The following is an 18,065-nucleotide window of genomic DNA, read 5'->3' on the forward strand; positions in this document are numbered from 1 at the left end:
GAATGTAATCAGGCCTTACCCCAGAACCCCTGGGGGTGGAGCCCCACGATCTATAGTTTACTAAGTCCTCCAGGTGCTACTGATGTTCGCTCAAGTTTGGTTCCCACTGACCAAGCAACTAGATTTCCTTCGGCAGTTTCTCCACCACTCCACTGCTGAATACCTCCAGCACTTTCCCTCCCTCCCGGCCCATCCTCATCTCCCCTCCTCACCCCATGTCCACCTGAGCAAATACACAAAAATGATCTGCACATCTCAAAAAGAACTTAAAACTTTATTAAGAACATTTTATATTGTCATCAGATACAACCAAAGAAAAGGGGGTAAAGAAATAGGGAGACTTCATCCTCCCATGTGCTACTGCCACCTCAGAACAGACTCATGTGTAGATGGCTGGAATTACAGATGGCAACAAATGCTCTGCATAAATAAATTCAGTAAGTAACACAATGCTCCCTTCCTATACAGAGAAGAACTGATTTTACACTTTAAAAAGCTGTGATATAGTGCAACAACTAAGACTGCCACTTAGAAGCTTCTTCTTAATAGAATACAAAGTGGTTAAGTAGCTTTATGTTATTTAATATAAAGTTTTTGAATGGAAAATTCAGAAAAGACATTCTAACTTTCCTAATTAATTTGTACTTTTGAGAGCTTTCTGAAGATTTCTCAGAACCAGTTCAATAATAATAGATGAGTTGCTCATCTACAATGACAACTGACAACCTGGTTTTATTTTAATTTTGCAAATCAAGATGACCAGGTCATCTCAGCTTTTGCTGATCCTGAAAGAGTTCTTATAGTAAAACCCTGATTCAGAGTGCATGTGAGATGAGGTACCAAAATAGCTGCACCTGGACTGGTTTTCCTAGAAGGGGAGGTTGGCTATTGAGCACAGCTGATTTTCCCAGACTCCCAGGCTCCCCCATGTGGTTATTTTACTTACTGTATTGACAGAAGGAGCAGAGGGAACACCAGGGAATCTGTTCAAATTGCCACTCCAGACAGCTCTCTGCACTGTTTGTGGAGAAAAGAGTGATGGTATCCATTCAAACCAAATATGCCTACTGCAAGTATGGTGACATGCTTTTCTCTTGAGGGGCCAGGCCAAGCTGCACTCAAAATGCATGATTTGCCTCACATACACAGTTAAGAAAATGTTCATGATTTAGAATTTGGTATTAGAGAACCCCCAGCTAACCCAGCTAAAGTTTCTTGAGAAACTTTCATCCCCCTTTTAGAAAGGAAGGCTATTTACTGCTAAGGCTTACCACATTAACTATCAAGACTTCTAAACCAGTGGATTTATGGTCAGTGGATTAACCAACAACTGAAGGCTTGTAAAGACTTGGTCAAAGGGTGAAACTGGGGGTAGGATTCAGGTTGAGTACTATTACTTACCACAAATTGCATCAAGCTCTTTAAAAAAATAATGCATTTTTATCATAAATATTTAGAGCAGATACTGGCATTAAAATCAGTATCTAAGTCAGAAGTCTTTCTTAAATATTTCAACAAACTTCTAGTAGGTTTCAAATCTTCCCAGGAGTACATAGTTTATAAATTAGTATTAAATGGAAAAAAAATTTATTTTGAGTAAGTCACCACTTTAGTAGATCATAAATAAGGTCAAGATGCTAAAAAATAAGTTAATACACAAGTTTTTGCTTTCACTTTAACAAAGTGGCATACTTTTGTAACAGGTATAACCAGGTTTTAATAATCGTGAATTTGTCACACCCTCCACCCCCACACTGAATCTTTTTCTTACATATCCTACAGCTAGGGACAGAGGTACACAAGACAGAGAGACACCCCAATGTGTAATGCTGCTTCACACCATTTCCTTAGTGCAGAGTGATGTTACAAATGCTGGTCAGGATCTACTACTCGTAATCTGTCAACCACATTACAAGTTCAGTACATTCATGGTTAAGTGGATTCGGTTCCTGGGTGAGCTCTCTGTGGGAGTGTTCACAGGGAACCTAATTACTACTGTTCCTGTGGGAAAATGTGCCCCGAGTCCCAAAAGTTGACTAAAAACCTTTGGAATATAAGCCATGTATGGATGGGAACTACTACTATGTGTGTCAGTTTTGGAGAGGCCAAACCGTTAAAAGCACCGTTCTGAAAACTACTGGCTGCTAAAATTAAATATTGGCTTTCTCCTTCACATATAGTAAATTCACTTTAACTATAATTTCTAATACTGAGAAAGAGTGAAGCCATTCAGACTAGTGAGACATAACTGACCTGTGGGATTTAAAAAGCTGTTTTATTGACTAAGATGAATCTTCTTACATCAAAAATAAAAATGTCTAATATGTAATGAACGAAAAAAAAAGTTTATCCTAAGTAATCACTGAGTACAAAATCCACAGCTTAACAGTGTGATTTAAAGAGAAAGCAGGAGAGCATGCAATTGCTCTAACACAGGGTTAGAAATAAAAGGTAAAAGTACATTTGTTTTGGTAATTCTAAATATACAAATATAATATTTACCATATCTACCCTGTAGTGTAGGACTGCTTAATTCCCAAATATACGTAATTCAAAAACCTTAAGGAAACATTAAAAATGTTCCAGGCTACTTTACTAAACATTAATGAATATTGAGTTCATGAGATATTAGAGCTAAAAATACTACTGTTTTTTAAAGTTAAATGGCTAAGAGAATATTAAGGTACCATTATTCTACTCTTCTTTTAATCCCACAGATGGCTTTTTATGTTAAAGGGATCAATTATGTTAACAGGAGCTTGATTTGACAAACAGAGATTCCAGAATCAGAGTTGTTCTCTTAGTACAATGTCAATTTTTCTTTTAACATTTCCAAAAGCATTTTCATAGCTATCTACCTAAATAACTCTAAACAGCTTTTAATCAAGGGGTCCCTATATAACACTCCTTTTATCCTACACTGTGGCTGTTGGGATGGAACCCCTGTTGTGGGAAAGTTCTCTAGGTTCTGATCTGACCCTCAAAACAACATCCATGTTTAGTATAAAATGACCAACCCCTGGGGAATAAGGAATCTAAGGTGTTGAGAGGCACAGAACTGATGTTTTGGTTGAGGAGAAGGGTGAAAATCAAGTTGGAACACCTAGTCCCTTCTACAATCAAGTCCTAACTATACCATAATAAAGTCTCAACCAACCTGATTAGTTCTTACCCTTTAGGAATCACATACTATTCACTGATTAGATACTGAAGAAAATAAAGAAAAACATTTGAAAATACATGAAGAAATAGAAACATGGAATTTCTCACAAGGCCCTGGATCAAAAAAATTTACAAAAAAGATCTGAAAATAATCACTACTTGTGAGCTTAATACACATAGAGATTCACTTTTAAACTAAGTCATGTTAACTTACCAATAAAATAGTAAACAAACCAACATTTTAAACAATTTTATAAATTACTTGTCATTTCTTTTTGTTAATGTCACTCTCTCAACAATATACAAAAATAACACTACAGCACTATCCACCTAACCTGTCTCCATCTCTTGCAAAGTCCTGGGCCCTGGAAAGAGACTGGTCATCAATCTTCACTGTAGATGTCCCCCGCAAAGGGCAGGTGCATGTGGCTGCCAGTGACATTGGGTAATCGAGATAAGTCCGGCAGGCTCTGGATCCGGGACCTGAGTTCTTTGCGCACCAGGGAAACTCTGGCTAACTTGCGCTTGTATTCCTGTAACATCAAACCACTCTCATTAGCACTGTGGGAGTTCAGAGAAGAGCCATCTAGCTTATCCAGCTAATGCTCTGCAGAAAATATGATAAAGCACTCAGTTTATGCTGAAAAACAAGATTATGTGAGCCTTAGGATCAAGAGAACTCATTCTTAGGAAAAACTACAATCTTAAGTTGCTGCCTCACACCTGTAAAAAGAAGACTAACATATAAATATATCAATATTTAACTGAAGCATATAGGGTTCTCAGGTATACTGGGGCAAGGATAAGAAAAAGTATATATTTATTTCCACAAGCTTAAACTAAAATTTAGCACTGTTTTTGACTATAAATATTGGCAAAAAAAAGCCACAGGAGTATTATCAGTATCTTTGAGTTTATCAAAAATAGAAACCAGATGCTTCATTATTACATCATAGTTTTTCACATTTATCACTACTTTGAAATTATTAGACGAACTGCTAGTGTTACTTAATGTATCAGTAGAGAAGCATGTATTACTCTACAAGTTTTATTACTTCAATAACTATTTCACTATAACTTTTTTTATTGTAATGTTACGCATTTTATTTTCTACACTTAAAATATTTAACTTGAGAAGGGGTCCAAGGCTTCACAGGACCACCAAAGGATCTCAATGGCACAAAAGGGAAAAAAAAAAAAAGGTTAGGAAAGCCTGCAAACAGCAGCCTAAGGCATCAGACTAGAAACCTATAAAGATCATGTTTGGCTTAGGGGGAACAGGCCATTCTCTGCAGTGGAAATATCTTTTATTAATAACTGAAGTTTTCAGACTTCAACCAGGAGAGAGGAACATTCTTTACTCCATCACCTAGGAGAGGCAGGGTGTTAAGAGGGGAATCAAAAAGTTGACTGTTATTTCCTCCATAAAGACTTGAAACTTTTCCTCCCTCTGACCAAGGGTAAGCTCACCAAGACAGAGCAGGTGAGTGAGAAGCTTTCATCTGGGGTGGAAGGCCTATCCACGAGGAGCCCCTTTTTGTTTCTCAACTCTGACAGAATCTCCTAGGAAATTTTTGGAGAAACTCATAATTCTCAAAAGAACACCAGCCTCATCAACCATCAGTTAAATGAGAAACTCCGGAAGCAGGTCCAGAGCTCTTGAATTTTGTAAAATCTCCCCCAAAGGATACTAATACATGAGCCACTTCTCTATAGGTTTTGTCTAAAAATGAAATCAGGGAAGCTTCTCTGTATTAGAGTCCCCTCCTTTAAAGAGCAGCCATGAATATGCCTGGGGAAAGGAGTCTGTCAGAATTTACTACATCCCAACCGCTCTAAAGCAATGGGGGAAAAGGGGGGTTTCTGAGGCACACTGGGGAAGTGGGCACCCTGGTAGACAAAGCCAACGAGGCTGAAAGCCGGGCATGTTGTGGGACAACTGTGGACACACAAGAGGTGTTGATTCTCGCCGTGTCTGCCTGTCCTTGCACTTTTAATCCATCATGAAGGTCAAGGTTGAGTAAGGGAGTTTAACAGGGATCTGAAACCTCAAGGTTAAGACTTTCCTGTTCCCCTTTCCCCTTTGCCAGTGACACCCTGGCACAGCAGGTAGGTTTCAGGACAGCAGCTCCGAGTGGCTCACAGAAGAGCAGCAAGGTGTTCATTCTAGATACACACTTTTCAGTCCATACACATCTCCACACTTAGCACACTTCCTCAGAATACTCCGGTGGGGGCGGGGGCAAACACAGACCTCCATCTGTCCCATCTGCGTGCATGCTCAGTTGCCTGACTCTTTGCGACCCCATGGCAGTCTCCTGTCCATGGGATTTCCCAGCAAGAAATGGAGTGGGTTGCCCTGCCCTCCTCCAGATCTTCCTCACCCAGGGATAGAACCCATGGCTCCTACATCTCCTGCGTAGCAGGCAGATTCTTTACCACTGAGCAACCAGGGAAGCCCCCACCTGTCCCTCTGTTTATACTAAATCATTCTTTAATAAATAACACCTAAAGTACTCCAAGGTTAGCACGATAGATTCAGATGCTGTTCAAACATGCACATGCACTCTGCTCCTCTTGAGGCTACATGTCCTGAGAAGTCTCATGTGCCTTTAGTGATCATTACTGCCCATCCTAATTTCAAGTTTCTAGCAACCACACAGGCTGTTCTTCAGTTAAGATTTATCTTAATCCTTTGATTCAAAGGATCTGTGGCAATTAAACCCTCTACCAACTGGTGACACTGCATACAAAAAACTGGTAAACATAAACAAGAGCTGCCCTTTACTGAATGTCCATTGATACACCAAGCATTAAAAAAAGAACTCATTTCATCCTCTCAGTAATCCTGTGAGAAGACTGACTATCCTTCACAAACAGTAAAAATCAAGCTTTCCTCAATTAGGAACAAAAGTAGTAACCAAAAATTTTCTTCTACAGTCAGAATCAGACTTTCATCTGAAAGACAAAAGATTTAAGAAGTTGTGGTTAACCATCTGATGTTAGCCTGAAGAAAAAACCAGATGAAACCTGATTACCCAATTCTATGATCCAGGCCACAGTTCTAAAGGTCTTAAATTGCCTCACTGGATTCCACAGGCCGGTTTCCTATGGCAACAATGCTTCTAGTAAGAGGTGCACGTTGTTTTGAAACTGAGGCTCTACCTCAGACGTGGAGGCTGAGAATACTGGGACACCAATAACTCCTGCCCACCGCCCCCACCCACCCCCTAACCCCCCCATCCCCCCTCCGTTCAGGAGGTGGCAGTCTTCACAAGCAGCTGAGAGGAACACAGGACGCTGCACCCCTCCCCTTCACTAGAGCTCAGGTCCTATAGCAGGGGGAGCACTTAGAGAAAAGCCTGCCACTGTCTCCATCCATAGTTCCCCAGTCCTGACTCAAAGACTTTATCGGAGGAAAGAAACAAGCAATAAAACAATGCCCTCCTGGGGTCAGAACAAATACCTAACACTGACCTCAAAACAAAATCAGTATCTGGAGACGATTGCTGCACTCCCATGTTCATCGCAGTGTTGTTCACAATAGCCAAGACATGCAAACAACCTAAGTCTCTGCCAACAAATGAATGGATAAAGATGTGGTACATATGTACAATGGAGTACTCAGCCACGAGAATGAAGGAAATTCTGTCATTTGCAACAACCTGGGCAAGGCTAGAGGACACTGTTGTTGTTTATGGTCACTAAGTTGCGTTCGACACTTTTGTGAACCCATGAACTGTAGTCTGCCAGACTCCTCTGTCCATGGGATTCTCCAGGCAAGAATACTGGAGTGGGTTGTCATTTCCTTTTCCAGGGGATCTTCCCAACGCAGGGACTGAACCCAAGTCTTCAGCATTGCAGGTGGAATCTTTACCATTGAGTAAAAAAATTAGACAAATACTACATAATCTCACTTACATGTGGACCCTTTAAAAAAAAAAAAGATGAACTCACAGAAACAGTAAGAGTGATGCTGACCAGGGACTGGGGTGCTGGGCAGGGGGACATGGGAAGATGCTGGTCAAAGGGTAGAAGCCTTCAGTTATAAAATGAATATGCTCTGGAGATCTGATGTAGAAATGCTGACTAGAATCAATACTACTGCGTACACCTGATATCTGCTGAGAGTAGACTTTATGTTCTCATCACCAAAAAGGAGAGAGAAAAAGTATGATGTGTAGTGAGGAATATATTAATTAACCTGATTGTTAGTAACCATTTCACAAAGAATACTTATGTTAAATCATCCCACCATACTCTGTAAATATATACAATTTTATGTGACAGTTTCACCTCAATGAAGCTGAAGTTGGGGGCAAAGAAATATCTTTTTTATTCTTAGTTAAAAAAAAAATTACCCTAAGTATGAAAGGGAAAACACAAACATGGACACAGCAGGATGCATGCATCAGGGACAGTCAAGAGCTTGGGTAGCCTAACCTGATAGCCCATCAACAGGCAAGGCCACTGCAGTTAAGTCCCTTTTAGTTCTCTTATTCTTTTCTAACTAAACCTGCATTTTGCAAAAACGACTTTCAAAATAATTATTTTGTATTTTAACCTAAATAACTTTTTTCCTAAAAGAATTTAGCTCTGTTCCAGCAATGAAGAGGATCTGAATTCTAAAGTTAACAAAAAGAGAGAAACTGCTGAAAAGTCAAAGAATTAAAAAGTCAGGCCCTTTCCTTTAGTAATAAATACTGAACTGATATATACTGCCTTCACTGCAAAAGTACAGTGTTCTTTTTTATGTTTTTAAGTCTTTATCTTTATTTTTAATTGAAGTATAGTTGATTTATAGTTGTAAACCCTTGTACAACAAAAATAATTGTTATATAGAAAAGATATAAAAGAATGTATCTATATCATGTTCTTTTTCAGATCCTTTCCCATTACAGGTTATTATAAGATACTGAATACAGTTCCCTCTGCCATCCAGTAGGTCCCTGTCATCTACTTTAGATATAGTCATCTATATCTGTTCATCTCCAGTTCCAGACTGTCTCTTCCAGCCTTTCCTCCTTTGGTCTCTTTTTTCTTTTGTTCTCTTCTGTGATTTGTTGACTATCTTCAGTACTTTTTTGGATTACTTCTTGTTTATATCTATTATACATTTCTGGGGTTTGCAATTACTCTGAGGTTTTGGTATAGTAGTCTATACACTGATCTTTCAATATCAAACACATTTTAAATACCCTGCCATTTATACTCTCCTTCCCTCTCGGTTACATTTTGCTAACATATTTTACATCTAATTGCTCTGTGTATCATTTAACTGCATACTGTGGACACAGGTGATTTTACTCCTTTTGTCTTTTAATCTCCTTTCTAGCTTTGTGTGTGGGTGATTTCCTTAATCTTTTACCTGTGAGCTTTTTCATCTCTTAGTTTGTTTCTAGTTGCGGCCTTTTCTTTTTCAGTTAGAGAAGTTCCCTGAACGTTTTTTGCAAAGCTGGTTTGGTGGTGCTGAATTTTTCTACCTGTTATTTGTCTATAAAAGCTTTTGATTCTCCATCAGATCTGAAGGAGAGTCTTGTGGGTAAAGTATTCTTGGTTGTAGGCTTTTCCATTTCACTCCCTTCTGGCCTGAAGTTTCTGCTGAAAAATCAGCTGCCATTCTGTGAACCAATGTTTTACCTCATTTCCTGCCAACTGTTTACATGAGTTATTTTATTTCTCCTTTGTTATTCCCCACTCATTCAACAAGGCCTATATTTTTATTCTTAATTTACTTGCCAGATCTCCACCAACACCACACTCAAACAGCAACCCTCATGTATACTTCAACATCAGTCAATCAGGAGGTGCAATCTATCTTGTGTGCAGCGAAAGTGGGGTAGAGCTAGGATGAAATCTGAACCACTAGAAAAGCTTTTCTTTACAGCTAATATTGAGTATCTCATGTTGTTCCAAATTTTCTCATTTCACACGACCTATTTTAAGACCAATCTTCGCCACAGAAGCTTTTCTTACTGTAGTTTCACACCAGCTACTAATCAAGTTAGTTCTGAACTTAAATACTACTATTGTTTTCTGGTTTATATATCCATAACTGGGGAAAACACACTGTGTGTGTCTCTGTATTCCTTATAGCATCCAGCAGAGCACAGGGCACGAACAGGTAGCTTCCCAGTGGATTTTCCTGGAAATTAAGTCAAAAGATCTGGATACAAGCACTGCTGTGAAAGTGCTGCACTCAATGTGCCAGTAAATTTGGAAAGCTCAGCAGTGGCCACAGGACTGGAAAAGGTCAGTTTTCATTCCAATCCCAAAGAAAGGCAATGCCAAAGAAGGTTCAAACTACTGTACAATTGCATTCATCTCACATGCTAACAAATACTCAAAATTCTCCAAGCCAGGCTTCAACAGTACATGAACCAAGAACTTCTAGATGTTCAAGCTGGATATAGAAAAGGCAGAGGAACCAGAAATCAAATTTCCAATATCCGTTGATCACAGAAAAAGCAAGAGAATTCCAGAAAAACATCTACTTCTGCTTCACTGACTATGCTTAAGCTTTTGACTGTGTGGACTACAACAAACTGTGGAAAATTCTTAGATATGGGAATATCCAGCCACCTTACATGCCTCCTGAGAAACCTGTTTGCAGGTCAAGAAGCAACAGTTAAAATAGGACATGGAACAACACACTGGTTCCAAATTGGGAAAGGAGTACATCAAGGTTGTATATTGCCACCTTGCTTATTTAACTTATATGCAGAGTACAACATGCAAAATGCCAGCGTGGATGAAGCACAAGCTGAATCACGACTGCCAGGAGAAACATCAATAACCTCAAAAATGCAGATGACACCAGCATTATTGCAGAAAGCAAAGAGGAACTGAAGAGCCTCTTGATAAAAGTGAAAGAGAGTGAAAAAGCTGGTTTAAAACTCAACGTTCAAAAAACTAAGATCATGGCATCTGGCCCCATCACTTCATGGCAAATAGATGGGGAAACAATGGAAATAGTGACAGAGTTTATTTTCTTAGGCTCCAAAATCACTGAGGATGGTGACTGCAGCCATGAAATTAAAAGATGCTTGCTCCTTGGAAGAAAAGCTATGACCAACCTAGACAGTATATTAAGAAGCAGAGACGTTACTTTGCTGAAAAAGGTCTGTTTGGTCAGTTATCATCTTTCCAGCAGTCATGTATGAACGTGAGAGTTGGACCATAAAAAAGTTGAGCACCAAAGAATTGATGCTTTTGAACTGTGGTGTTGGAGAAGACACTTGAGAGTCCCTTGGACAACAAGAAAATTCAACCAGTCAATTGTAAAGGAAATCAGTCCTGAATATTCATTGGAAAGACTGATGCTGAAGCTGAATCTCCAATACTTTGGCCACCTGATGTAAAGAACAACTCATTGGAAAAGACTCTGATGCTGGGAAAAATTGAAGACAGAAGGGGACGACAGAGGATGAGATGATTGGATGGCATCACAGATTCGACGGACGTGAATTTGAGCGAGCTGCAGGAGCTGGTGATGGACAAGGAAGCCTGGCGTGCTGCAGTCCATGTGCTGGGTCAGGCACAACTGAGTGATTGAACTGAACTGCTTCCTCCATTCATTACCTATAATCTTAGGCAAGATGCCCTAAGATTACCTAAGCCTCAGTTGCTTCCTTTATACAATATGGGTATCTATTTTATTGGGCTGTGAGGCCTAAATAAGTTAATAAGAGTTTTCAAACTATGAAGTGGCATATGACTGTTGTTATCATTCTGGGATGGCATTAGAACCATCATGCATTAAGAATAGCCAAGAGAATAAATGTCCTGAAATTTGGAGTTCTTAGTCATTTTAGGGCTGACCCAGATAGTTGTTCTAACATTCCAGTTGCTTAAAATAAATGTCTTCACTATTTCTGAACTTAAATGTATATATAAGGGCTAACTTTTTCTTGCAAATGCCACTAAGAAGTCTGCTCTCTTCTTTCATACATGACTATGACTTAAAAATTAAAAAAAAAAAAAAAAAAAAAAAACCTTAGAGAATTTCAACTGTATCCAGGTGAGGACTGTTAGTAGCCAGTAAAGGCTGTGGTCAACAATTTCAAGCATCATGCCTACCATGCTCTAGCCCTTCCTTCCTACCTACTTCCTGAGGCACAGCTGCTGCAGCCGAAAAGGAAAACATCAAGTTAGGAAGCCCAGTCCTGATTCTAGTGAGCAAGCTGTGTAGCTTCTCTAGGTATCGAGTCTGAATGTAATCCAGGTTCCAGAATACTCTGAACACAGGTTTTGACAAATCATTCTTTCATCTGTGGGATCAATCTTCAGCATCCCCTTCAAGTATAAAATATGACTGGGCCAGATAACAACCAGTTTTAAAAAACATACATACTAGGATATTTTTTTAGTCAAGAAAACATGGACATCCTAGCATGTTGGGGTTATTAAAGACTTTCCCCACAACAGTTACTTCTTAAAGATGGAGACAGTAATATTTCCACATGACATCTTATTTCTATAGTATTCTTAGGTGTACCTATGCAAACACCTAAGGAATTTAATTTCTCCCTTTATGACTGTATGCATCCCTAGTTGAAATTTGATAGCAACAACATACTTGAGGATCTTGGGTCACAACGAATTAATGTTGAAGGTAGAGCTAGTTATCTTCATTCCAAACAGTATCAAGACATCATCTTCAGAACATATTATAAGAACGCCTTAGGCTGATGATAATGCTCACAATCCTGCTCCTTTTACTGTTCTTCTGCAGAACTCTAAATGGCTCTGTTCTTTGATATGTATTTTATTATGTCTTTTGCCTCTCTCTAGATGTTACCAAGTCTTTCTCATATGACTGTCTTCAAATAACTATTTATTAATAGAAGCTCCAATTCTCACTTTTGAGAATCCACCATAATTTACTTCATTTTGCTTTCCCTGGTGTTGGGACTCTTTGCTAGGTTAGACAGGAAAAGTTAACCAAAGTATTTAATATCAATCAAGATTTTTTTAATACCACTTTTTTTTTAAACAAGGCCAAGAAATTCCATGGTGTCAGGAAAAATAGTCAAGTCTATTGTCATCTCCAGGGAACAGAGTATAAAGCAGGTCAAGATCTCAATAGTTTGCAGTAACCTGTCATCTAGAAAACAAACACCCAAATTTAGTCTGGTATACAGTCCTGAAATTTTTAAAAACTATAATAATTAAAATATTTTAAAAATGTCAAATCCTTTCTATTTTCTTTTTACAGTATCCTACTTGTCTCTGATGGACCCATTTTTCCTTGATCATCTGGAGGAAAGTTCTACCTTTTAGTGGGAAATACTTCAGCATAAATGAATGTTATCTAACGTTGTCTTACATCATTCAGCTACTCTGAGGGCTCACTATCATTTTCTTAAGTATTCTAAAAGCAGATTTTACTTTAAAATATCCTTGAAGAATGTAATTCCCACCTGTTAATAAGTTATAATTCTACTAACACAAAGGCTCATTAGCCTTCTGGATTAACAAGTAGAAAAAAAGATTCAATATTTACTCAGAGACTAAGATTTCTGCAGGGAACCCAATGCCTACCTGGCTATCAGCTGGGTCTTTAAAAAGTCAGTAATGGTAAATTATAATGAGGGTAGATACTGTTACAAATAAGCTTTATACATTTCTAGATTCATCAAGTATGATCCTAATTAAAATTTTGATGTGCTTACTAAATGTCAAACACTGTTTTAAGTGGCCCATTTAATCTTCATAGGAAGAGACTACTATTATCCATGCATTACAGGGCTTCCCTGGTGGTTCACCTGGTAAGGAATCTGCCTGCAATGCTGGAGACCTGGGTTCAACCCCTGGGTTGGAAAGATCCCCTGGAGACGGGAACGGCTACCCACTGCAGTATTCTGGCCTGAAGAATTCCATAGACAGTCTAGTCCAAGGGGTGCCAAAGAGGTGGATAGGATTGAGCGACTTTCACTTTCACAGATAATAAAACCAAAGCACAATTGTTGCTGTTACTGTTTAGCTGCTCAGTTGTGTCCAATTCTTTATGACCCCATGGACAGTAGCCTGCCAGGCTCCTCTGTCCATGGGATTTCCCAGGCAAGAATACTGGAGTGGGTTCCAATTTCCTTCTCCAGGGGAATCTTCCCAACCCAAGGATCAAACCTGCATCTCCTGTTTGGCAGGCAGATTCTCTACCACTGAGCCACCAGGGAAGTCCAAAGCACAATTAACCACTTGTTAAGGAACTTCCTCTAAAGTCGACAAAGGTTGAAAACTGACAATCTGGCTTTAGAGTCTTCATACTTAACCATTATTCTTTCTTCCCTCTCATATCTAGAATTGTTACTGGGATGGGTATTCTGAAGAAGTGTTATCCAACTGAAATCTACCTTACATCAAATATAGGATCACGACAATCACAGGACTAACAGGTTCCTAAACCTCAAAACCCAACACATTAAGGAAACAAACCTATAGTAGGTAGTCTATCCCTTCATTAAAACACCTCTAGAATTTCCAGCAGTGGAGAGATGTCATTTTCTCACGAGTAACAGCATTGGGCTTAAAGATTTTTTTTAAAAGGTGTGTGTGGGGGGGGGGGGGGGGGGGGGACCAATGATACTAACAGCAGCAAGACAAAGACCCAAGAGAAAAGAAACAAGAAAAGGTAAGGGCCAGTCCAATCAGCAATGATGACCAACATTTCAGGGAAACTGAACCTATTGCCAATTATCACTTTTGACACTGGAAGGGGAGAATGAGCCTGGCGCCTACAGGCCACTTCTCTGTAACTTCAAAATCAAATGGAAAGAAGGAATTTAAAGAAGTGAGATGTAACACATTAATTTTTCTACTCATATATTTACCCTAGGAAGTAGACTTAATAACGCTTTCTTGAAAGTTGCAGTTATCTTTTAGCCTCAATTATTTTCATCTCCTGTGTGCCTTTTAGTCTCACTCCCTAAGAAATTGTTATCCAGTTACTAAAGAATCACAGTATCTCAGGGCCATGGAGGTCAGTTAATTTGGTATTTCCCAAATTGGGTGTCCAGTAGGTTTTCCAGTATGTCATGTATGGATGTGAGAGTTGAACTACAAAGAAAGCTGAGCACTGAAGAATTGATGCTTTTGAACTGTGGTGTTGACGAGAAGACTCTTGAGAGTCCCTTGGACTGCAAGGAGATCCAACCAGTCAATCTTAAAGGAAATCTGTCCTGAATATTCATTGGAAGGACTGATGCTAAAGCTGAATCTCCAATACTCTGGCCACCTGATGCAAAGAACTGACTCACTGGAAAAGACCCTGATGCTGGGAAAGATTAAAGGTGGGAGGAGAAGGGGATGACAAAGGATGAGATGGCTGGATTGCATCACTGATTCAATGCACCCGAGTTTGAGTAAGGCCTGGGGGTTGGTGATGGACAGGGAAGCCTGGCATGCTGCAGTCCATGGGGTCACAAAGAGTCGGATACAACTGAGTGACTGAACTGTACTGAAATTAGGTGTCCTGCAGAATATTGCTGCTGCTGCTGCTAAGTCACTTCAGTTGTGTCTGACTCTGTGCGACCCCACAGACGGCAGCCTACCAGGCTCCCCCCTCCCTGGGGTTCTCCAGGCAAGAACACTGGAGTGGGTTGCCATTTCCTTCTCCAATGCATGAAAGTGAAGTGAAAGTGAAGTCGCTCAGTCATGTCCGACTCTTAGTGACCCCATGGACGGCAGCCTACCAGGCTCCTCCATCCATGGGATTTTCCAGGCAAGAGTACTGGCGTGGGGTGCCATTGCCTTCTCTGGCAGAATATAGCTACACAAAGCTTTTAACAGGCAGGCCATAAACCAGAGATCCTGGGCTGTTCAAGAGTACATATAACTTCTTTGCGACATCCCTGCTCCCGTCTCCAACATGCTCATGTCCAGAATGAAGCTTCAGAAGAGATTCTGGTTTGTAACACTCCTCAAAAACACTGATATACATAACACAGACAAACATTAGAGCCAACATTTCTCTTGTTCTTGTCAATCTCTTCTTGACCACTTTCAACAACAGCTAACATTGCATTCTCTTTCACTTTTAAAGAACAGTTTCCTAGGATGGACTTTCTCCCAACACTTTTCACTCCGCTCTTCTTGAGTGCTTCTGCTGAAATTCTTTTCCTACAGTTAAGAATTATTTTTTCCAACTTTTCCCAAGATTTTCTCTTTGCAATTCATTTTCTGCAATCTGAATATAACATGAAAATTGAAAGTGTTAGTTGCTCAGTCATGTCCAACTCTTTGCAACCCCATGGACTATACAGTGCATGGAATTTTCCAGGTCAGAACACTGGAGAGGGTAGCCATTTCCTTCTCCAGCGGATCTTCCTGACCCAGGGATCAAACTTGGGTCTCTCAAATTACAGGTAGATTCTTTACTGTCTGAACCACCTGGGAAGCCCCAACACACCTAAGTGCAAACTACATTTTTTATATCCTGTCAAGTATTTGGCCTATAAGTTTCCTGGATCAGTCAGTTTGATGTCTTGTCATTAATTTTGGAATTTCTTTTGCTTTATTTGTCCTCCTTCTGATATCCCAAGCAAATGGTATGTTACACTTTTCAAAACTGCCCACAATTCTTCAATGTTCCAGCTTTGGTTTTTGTTTTGGAGAAAAGGTTGTTACTGTTGTTCTATTTCCTTTTTGCATTTAAGTTGGGAAAATCTCTATTGACAGGTTCAAGCCCATACATTTTTTTCCCTCAGCAGTGTCCAGTCTACTGAGGTGATCATCAGAAGCACTCATGTCAGCGTTCATTCCTGGCATTTAAACTGTTTTTGATTCTTTAAGCATTTTCACCTCTACTTGCATCTGCTCTTGCACGGTGTCTACTCTTCATTAGAGTTGTTAACACATTAATCAGTTACATTCCTGAACTGGTGATTCTAAAATTTGTGTAATACAAGAATCTACTTCTGACTTCTTGTTTTTTCTCTTCAGGCTGTTCCTTGCCTTTTGGCATGTCTTGCAATTTTTCAAAAGCTGAACATGATTACCAGACAATAAAAAACTGAGGTAAACAAATCTTTATCTTGAGGTTTCACATTGATCTGGCCAGGATTTGGGCTGTATTTAAGGTCTGCTGTAGATGTAGATAGCTGAGGCTTTTTGAAACTCATTACTTTCACAGTCCTTTCACATTAGGCCAGGTCTAACTGGATGGTCTCGTCATTTGGAATACATCCACTAGTCCTAATTCGGCCTTCTTACCTAAACCAAACTCTTCTTTCCCAATAGCTTTCACAGTATCTGAAGACAAGCAGCAGTAAATTATGCCTGTCCTTAAGTCTGATCTCTGATATCCCGACATGTTCAACTGTCCAGTGTACTTTGTCTTCATTTCCTTCGCCATCCTGACCCCCGCCTCTGCATACACTGTGGTAATTCCCTTCGCTAATGCAGAATCCAGCCCAAGTTGAATACATAAATCCAGCTGTGGTTTAACAAGCATCCAATGAAATAGAACTTGCCAAGTCATACTGATGCGGTTAGCTTAGAGAAGTCTAAATGCAGGAACTGACAGTGGAAATTTTTAAGTGATAATGAAAGCAATGTAAGATTCACAGATTCCTCATTCAATCTGCACTGGTTTTGGACCAATGGTTATTAAACTGTGTATCAGATAGATGTGTATTAGAGGCAGCTTTAACTCAACTAAAGTTGTAAGCAAATCTGGGCAATAAGCATTTTTCAACTTTTGGCCACTCAGAAAATTTAAAAATGACAATGATCTCATATTCTACAATCTGAGGTTTCATGAACAAGATTTTTTTTTTTTTTTTTGCCTTGTCACACAGCATATGAGGTCTTAGTTCCCAGAACAGCGACCCCTGAAGTGAAAGCACAGTTTTAACCCCATATGGGAACCAGGGATGTCCCAAACACACTTTTTCTTTAATCAAACAAAACTGAACATATTTATCTATGGTCCCAAAAGTTAAAAAGTAACTAAAATCTCATTAGGATTTAGAATACAGAATACATTACTGTATCATAATGTATTCAGCATCCAATAAGTTATCAAAAATTTATCAAATTTACTGATATTGATCTGCCTAGTTAATATGTGTATTTCATTGTATGTAAAATTATCTCAATTTTAAAATGCACTAAGTATTAATCCTAAAAAACACCCAAGAATACTACTTTATGATGGAATAATATCACTGGATATTGAAAGCTTCCAAGAATGAAATTGGCTTTGCTTTGAAGCAGTGCCTTTCTTCATAACCTGATCTAAGCATGACCAAATTTGACATGTTTTACAAAGAAATTTTGCTTTAGGACGCAATGCCAGACAGAGTTCTTTCTGTGAGATTATATTAGTATGAATGACATAAGGTTCTCTTTAAAATTTTGATTTAACTACCTAAGAAGTTCATATTTTACTTCAACAAAAATGATGTGTGCAATGGTATCAAAATTCCCAAGACAAATTCTAACATGAATCTTACTTCAAAAAGGAGTGGACAAATAAATTAGAAGGTATAGTTACCAAAAATACCACTCCCCCAGTAAATTACAATGGTGCACTGAAGGACTGAGCTTAGAGAGGCAATGAGGACTTGAATTAAACAGATTAACTTCTAGCATTTTTGATAGTAAATATCTCCCCCAACCAGTACGGTCACATGGACCTAGGACTTTCAATAGATCCACAACTTATATATCCTATGTGAATAAATGGACCTCTTTCCTACGACTTCAGCTGTCTTTTAAATAAAGGAAACAAAAGATACAATAAATGCTAGCCACTTATAATGTTGTTTTAAAAAGTCACTATCACAAACACTTTTTAAAAGATGAGATTGAATATATGCAACTATTTAAAATGAAACAGTGGAGTGAAATACACTGAAATATTAAAAATGTTTTTCAGAGAGGTTGATATAAACTTTTGA

The 18,065-nt window shown here is 39.0% G+C and overlaps 1 protein-coding gene across 3 annotated transcripts in view; it reads right to left on the bottom strand.

Moving 5' to 3' along the window:
- The window catches only part of RPRD1A (regulation of nuclear pre-mRNA domain containing 1A), an 85,474-nt gene that overhangs the window by 20,920 nt on the left and 46,489 nt on the right, over positions 1 to 18,065 (bottom strand). Inside the window, exons 7-8 of one of the 3 annotated variants that reach the window (XM_020901162.2) lie at positions 3,498 to 3,695; positions 256 to 1,017 (exon numbers count right to left, since the gene is read on the bottom strand). In XM_020901162.2, coding sequence (XP_020756821.1) covers positions 3,546 to 3,695 — 150 coding nt within the window. In that variant the 3' untranslated portion in view covers positions 256 to 1,017; positions 3,498 to 3,545. Of the gene's footprint in view, positions 1 to 255; positions 3,696 to 18,065 lie in introns of those variants that run through there. The other 2 variants (XR_011482766.1, XM_020901161.2) reach the window with 2 other exon arrangements.

Source organism: Odocoileus virginianus, chromosome 22 (genome assembly GCF_023699985.2).
Source record: "Odocoileus virginianus isolate 20LAN1187 ecotype Illinois chromosome 22, Ovbor_1.2, whole genome shotgun sequence".
NCBI classification, from domain to species: Eukaryota; Metazoa; Chordata; class Mammalia; order Artiodactyla; family Cervidae; genus Odocoileus; species Odocoileus virginianus.